At 40.6% G+C, this 6,922-nt stretch overlaps 1 protein-coding gene across 1 annotated transcript; it reads right to left on the reverse strand.

Annotated features, from left to right (window-relative positions):
- Positions 1-3,026: 3,026 nt before the first annotated feature.
- LOC310780989 (E3 ubiquitin-protein ligase TRIM21-like) lies at positions 3,027-4,655 on the reverse strand (the record flags this gene model as incomplete). The annotated part of the gene is made up of 1 exon (XM_083641522.1): positions 3,027-4,655. One exon carries the CDS (start codon positions 4,653-4,655, stop codon positions 3,027-3,029), a length of 1,629 nt encoding a protein of 542 aa, XP_083497648.1.
- Positions 4,656-6,922: the final 2,267 nt, after the last annotated feature.

The raw sequence follows: 6,922 nt of genomic DNA on the forward strand, positions 1-6,922 counted from the left end.
CAAGAAGGAAAAAAAGACAACCTCCCAGAATGCCATCTGATTTTTCTGATATAAATGGATTGCAATGGGAATAAATCAAATCCTAGCCGTGATTGTCCAATTATGCGAACTCTGGTACAGTTAAAGTAAATATTGTTGTTAATGTATTGAGTTTCTTCTTCATCTCTGCTCAGGTAGATTGGAGACTTATCCCCAGATTAAACAGAGAAGTGTGACTGCCATCTATACACAACTAAATATGTTTGAATAATTACTCCACACCAAAGGATCAAAAGCAACATAATTTATGTTATTGCCTTAGAGAGTCAAAATGAATGTATAAGAATTGATGCACTTAAACTAGCAGAGGGCAAATAGGCAGGTAACCCAACATAAATTAGAAATTGTTGACCTAAATATTATGAAATGGGTCAGCCCCCCCCAAAAAAGGACAACTAAATGGCTGATGATGAACACTTAAATGAAGGGATACTCGCATTGATCAGCATACATCTTTTTAAGTCTGCTAGTTGACAATTTTGTGTGTATGCTGTGCATTAATATGGCACTTTTATTTTTGTCTGGTTTAAGTCATTGCTAGTGTTTATTTATTTATTTATTTATTTATTTATTTATTTATTTATTTATGTTGGTTTAAGTTATTATGCTTCATTACCTTGGATAGCATTTGGAGCTGTGTGGCAGAAATTTTCATCAGAAAGTTTTCCCATACCTTGTAACATCTGTAAAATCTCAGCGTTTTTTCAGAGGTTAAGCTTGATTGAAAACCCTGTTTAGGGGATGTTTTTTTGTTTTGTTTAGCTTGCGTCTGTTTAATGTATGGATTTAGAGTTGTTTGGAACTGGGCAAGTCAGGCCTAATCTCTTACCACTTTTTGTTTGTTTGCTTGTTTTTTGTAATCCTTGAGCGACGGGACAACTAGCCTTTTCCCATTTTAAAGCTAGTGGAGCAGGATATTTTCATAAACCTTAAAATGTCTTGTTTTTTCTAAAGCACTGTACTATAATTATAAATAGCTTTGTTGCAGTTTGAATGGTTGAACGACATGTGCATGAGTAACGTGATACATTAGGATTGTGTTCTCTTTTAATATAATGGGAAATTAGCACGGCATTAAGGACAACAGTGCTACTATGACTATATGAAGACATTTACAAAGCAGTTTATGGTTGTTGCAAACTGCCATGACAGCGTGTAATGGACCCTTTTCACGGGGGCCATTTTGTGTCGAAAAGGCAGAATAAACACAGGTGCAAGCAAAACACTAATGAGGGTTTCCAACTTCCAATCATGGAAGTTGGAAACCCTCATTAGTGTTTTGCTTGCACCTGTGTTTACCCTGCCTTTTCGACACAAAATGGCCCCCGTGAGAAGGGTCTATTACTCCAACTGTATCAACATCAAAGTGAATTGTGGGTGCAGTGAGGTGTTAGATCTTCAGGTTGGGGGGAGCAATTTTCCTGTGAAATCGGTTTTGGGCTTTAGATGAAAGCGTGAAAACAAAAAACAGACACTTTAAATGCAAACATGACACATAACGGACTAACAACTATACAGAAACCACAGATCAACTTTGATAGGCAAGCTTCTGGAGAAACCGTCAGCAAATCACAGCTGGAGACACACAGGCTCTAATCCTAAACTACTTACAGGCTTTGCTACTTTGGGTTATTCAACCTACTCATCTAACTCACCAGATATTTAGTTAATGATGTCATCTGTCCATGATAACACTATACACCAGTTTTCCTGCTGGAGAACTCTTTCTCTCTCTCTCCTTATCTTTCTCTTGGGCGATTGTCAATGTTTGTCTGCAGCTGTGTGGTATATTTGTCTTGTGATCCTTGCATCCTCTCTTCCCTTTCCCAAACTCATATCTAACCTATAGCAATTAGTTTCAAGTGAAAGTATTACTTAGTGCTTTCTGATGTTTGTGTGCAATATTTCCTCGACCCATATGGGAATTCTGATGTAAAGGGAACCACTACTAAAAAAGCAAACAAACCTTCAAAAAGAACCACAATAAAGTATGTTGCGGAAACTAAGCATTTGTCTGTGCGTCTGTTTACATGTCATGCTGTCATGTGTTGTAAAGACAGGCTTGTATCTCTTATAATATAGAGGCAAAGTGGAACGTCACTTCCTGCTTCAGCACTGTACCAGAGATTTTCATCCGCCATTTATTTTCCCATAGACATTTTGTAAAATGCTTATAAAATAGTTGTACTTCGTTGAACCAAACGGTTCAGCTAATGCCATAATCGAGAGAGACCATACAACATTTCACTCGGACCAAAACATCGAAAAAATATTTTCCTTAAACCCACATTTTTTTAACGTTTTGGTGAAATGTTATGCGATCTCTCCTGTTTCTAAATATATCTGAACCATTTGGTTTGAACCAGTAAAACTACTAAAATATGCATTTTACAAAATGTGTATGGGAAAATAAATGGCGGATGAAAATCTTTGGTACAGTGCTGAAGCAGGAAGTAGGCGGTCACTTTGCATTTAAAATGTGCTTTGTAGCTACTAGCTAGCATATTCTGCCAATGCTGTCTGCACAGTTTAACTATTTGGAGAGAAAAAAAGCTCTTTCCATTGACTTATTTATCTTAGTAAATAACTTTAATTTGGGAAACAGATTGCAAAATTATTTATTTTTGTGGTTTTCACACGTCTGCAATAGTGATTAGATTCAATTAACTTTTTATGTTTCCTTGCTACATCAAGTATTTACTGTACCATTACATACATAAAATAACAGGATATAACGAAAAATCCTGAATATATTTACGAGAATCTGGAGTTTAACATTTCTTTCCCTTTAACATTGTTTCTTTTTTCATGGTAAAATGAAATCATTTAGGCAAGAAGAAGTAGTTACTGGCCTTTTTTCACAGACAGGGAGTTTGTCTAATTCTTCTCTCAGTGGAGAGCTCAGCTGAAAAAAACACAAATTAATCTTCAAATGTTAAAAAACAACATATGTGTAAATTGGTGAATCCTGAGAAAAACAAATGAGCCTAATCTCTGTGATTGACAGGAGAGATGATCAGAGGTGCAGAGATTTCACCACCAAGACCCGGGCTGAAGTATGGGTAGAGTTTCTCAGTGAAGGTGCAGGCAGTATAGGAGTAGATAAGAGCTACAACATCTACGTCATAAAAGGAAACCAGACCCTCCTCATAATCCACAAACACCCCCACCTTCTGAAGCTTCGTTTTCAGACAGAGGAGGACATCGGGGTCAGCAGAAGCTCTGTACTCATTTCCATTCCTCAGATATACAGTCCAGTAGCCATTTTCAGGGCTCAGAGTGACATCTCCCTTCCTGTTGATCGACCCTCTGGCCACTCCTAAATCCCAGTCAGTCTTCCCTTTGACCTGAACCTCGTAGTAAAACCTGCCTGAAGAGAAACTCTGCTTTCCTAAGACACAGGTACAATAAGAGAATCTCTCTGGATTGTCTGGAAGATTCTTCTTTACATCACCATCTTTTACTTGTTTCTTATCATCAGACAGGATGAGAAAGGGATTGGCTGTATCAGGATCCAGAGTGACATCCACTGCATACTGCGGGAGCCTCTTCAGCTCAACATCAGCACGCGGCTTGCCCAGCTCTTTCCTGAGAGTCTCCTCTAGCTGGGCCACAGCTTTCCTCACAGTCCCCTCATATGATGAGTGATGGACACTGACCTCTGTCCAGTCCTTAGTGTGTGGAGGAGTTGGGAAGCTTTGGAGAAGGTGGAGGTGGTCTTCAGTGTGTGCGAGCTGCTCCACCTCAGCGGTTCTCTTCATCAGCTCAGAGATTTCCTGTTCCAGCTCTTTGATGAAGCCTTCAGCCTGTTTCTCTCTTGTTTTCTGCTTCTCTTCAATCGTCTCAATGAGCTCAGCCGGGCCTCTCTCCACAGACTGCATCAGAGCAGTGAAGACCTGCACACTGTCTGCTATCTCTCTGTCTGCATCTTCCTTGCTGAGCTCTACTGACTGTTTGATCTCCAGAATCTTCAGTCGTCTCTCCTGGATCTTCTGCTGAATTTCAGCCTCTGTCTTCAACAGCTTGGCCTTCTTTCCTTCATATTCTTCTTTCAGAGGAACAATGTAATGTAGCTTGTGGTCTAAAACAGTGCAGAGCGCACACACACACATCTGGTCAGTCTTGCAGAACAGCTCCAGTGGTTTATCATGCTCTTCACACATCCTGCCTTCCAGGTTCTCCACAGGATCCATCAGCTTGTGTTTTTTCAGGCTTTTGATTCTCTGATGAGGCTCCAGGTGAGTCTCACAGTAGGAGGTCAGACACACCAGGCAAGACTTTAGGGCCTTCAGTTTGGTCCCAGTGCAGTCGTCACAGGGAACTTCTCCTGGTTTGGCACATTGTTGGTCTGGGCAGCTGCTGGCTTCCATCTGAGCTGACTTTCTCAACTGAGCAGCCATCTCCGATATAAAAATATTGATATGCAGCTCAGGTCTTTTGTCAAAAAGCTTCTGACACATGGGACACTGGCACTGGACACTGACATCCCAGTGTTGTGTGATACAGTTCTTGCAGAAGTTGTGTCCACATGGTATGGCAACGGGATCAGTGAACACATCCAGACAGATGGAGCACAGAAATTGCTCTTCAGATAGGAGACCGTGGGCAGCAGACATATCTACACAGAGAAAAAAGTAAAGGTGTGAAATAACAATACTGTAATACATAATTATTGAATATTCATCTAAAAAATATCAACGTTATATTATTGGAATAACAATACAAGTGTCAGTGTCAAATGAAAACAGGTAAATATCCCATCTGGATGGAAACAGCTCGATTATATGTCACTGCTCTATGTTTAAACAGTAAATATTATCTGACTGCTGTACTCACCTGTATAGACCTATGTCTAGACTGTTGTGTTGTTGAGAAAGGCCTATGAAATTACCGGTAGGTTTATTTTTCTTTCAGGACAAAGACAGACTTCTCGCCTGCAGCAGTTCTGTCACTCTGAGTTACTTTTAGTTTCACTTCAGAGGAAGTAGGTCAGTCATAAGGAAGTTGCTGCGGATTTTTTCCAATCGATTAAAAGTGATTGTATGTCGTATTTGTTTCATGAATGGAGATTGTGGGGTGGCCGTGGCTGAAATATGACACCACAACAACCCTTGAATAAAGCATAATTTGCACCTCTGCACAAAGTAAACTATATCAATGTTATTGTTGTCAGGGTTGGGAGGGTTACTTTAAAAATGTAATCCGATACATCTACTAATTTACCTCTGAACATTTTTTATCAGTAACGTAATCCAAGTATCACAATATGAAAGTAATGTAACTGATTACTTTCCGTTACTTTTGAACACATTTCCTCCATTTGACAACTGGAGTCCGGGGGCACGCTCCTCAGGAGATTTTCTCTCTCTCCAAAAAACACTTCTGTAATCCTCATTTCAGACCTTATTATGTGTTGGTTACAGGAGGCGTTCAGACAGCCAATCTATCTAGTATCACCAAATTCTCATGAATTAATGAATTAATTAAAAATGCACCAAAAGCGTACATTTGGGGAAATCAGAGTGATTGGCTAACCTGTTGAGGAGAAACATCAGCTCAGTGGCCTTGTGGTCTGAGTGTCCGCCCTGAGACTGGGAGGTTGTGAGTTCGATCCCCGGCCGAGTCATACCAAAGACTATAAAAATGGGACCCATTTGCCTCCCTGCTTGGCACTCAGCATCAAAGGGTTGGAATTGGGGGGTTAAATCACCATGTGATTCCCGAGCGCGGCGCACGCTGCCGCTCACCGCTCCCCCAGGGGATGGGTCAAATGCGGAGAACAAATTTCACACATTGTGTGACAATCAGTGGGACTTTACCTTTACCTTTTTAACATGATGCAGACAGACAGATGGCTTTACTCATGTCGGCTTTCCTGTCTGAGTGGGCTCAGCGAGTTGAGTTCAACCTAAACCAGTACACCACTGTGGACCAGGGAATATAACGCACATAGCATATCTAATCAGAGGCAGACGTGCCAAGCTGCATACAACTCTCTGTCTCTATCATATAGTGATAGAGAACATGGTGGCAGTCAAGTCAATGTCACGTCCATGGGGTTGATTGGCTATAAAAGACAAAATGTGGGTTCTGGGAGAAATGGTTTTGCTTCCTCAGTGACAAGTGTCCCTGACAGCCAGACAGGCCAGATGCATGGATGGGTGATTTACGGTCCCAGGAGGAGGGGGGGAGAGAGAGAGAACAGAGGTTGGAAACACAGACAATTATTCTTGTTTCAGTTTATTACCAAAGCGGTGTAAGACAAGGCTGTGCCAGCTGTTCTAATACACAGTTTCTTTGTTTTGGATAGAAATAATATATAGGTCTAATAAAGGCAACACAGACACACACACACACACACACACACACACACACACACACACACACACACACACACACACACACACACACACACACACACACACACACACAGCTTTTTACAGCACCTTTTGGTCCTATAAGAGTGACCTGGGCTGTGTACTTTGCACTTTGAATTTGTGCCGATACCTCATAAGAGAAGATACATTTTTACTTTATATGCAATTTGACTAAACTGGGACATTAGCAGATGACATCATACCATAAGCAAAGAAATTAGAATGTAGCAGCAAAGAAATCTACGTTTTAAGAAATGTACGAAAGAAAAATAATATGCCAAATAAAACTTACAGGACAGCAGTATCAGAGTGCAAAAGTAACACTGAATGAAAAAAGTACAATTGAAAAACACCAAAGACATGATGCAGCAGTGCAGTGTGCAGACATGTCTGCCTAGGTGTGCAGACATGTCTGCCTAGGTGTGCAGACATGTCTGCCTAGGTGTGCATGTGTTGTAAATGAATTTAAAGAGATAGTATGTGACAGAAAGAATAATCAGATCAAC

The sequence above is a fragment of the Poromitra crassiceps genome (assembly GCF_964638095.1).
Source record: "Poromitra crassiceps genome assembly, chromosome: 8".
In the NCBI taxonomy this organism is placed as follows: Eukaryota; Metazoa; Chordata; class Actinopteri; order Beryciformes; family Melamphaidae; genus Poromitra; species Poromitra crassiceps.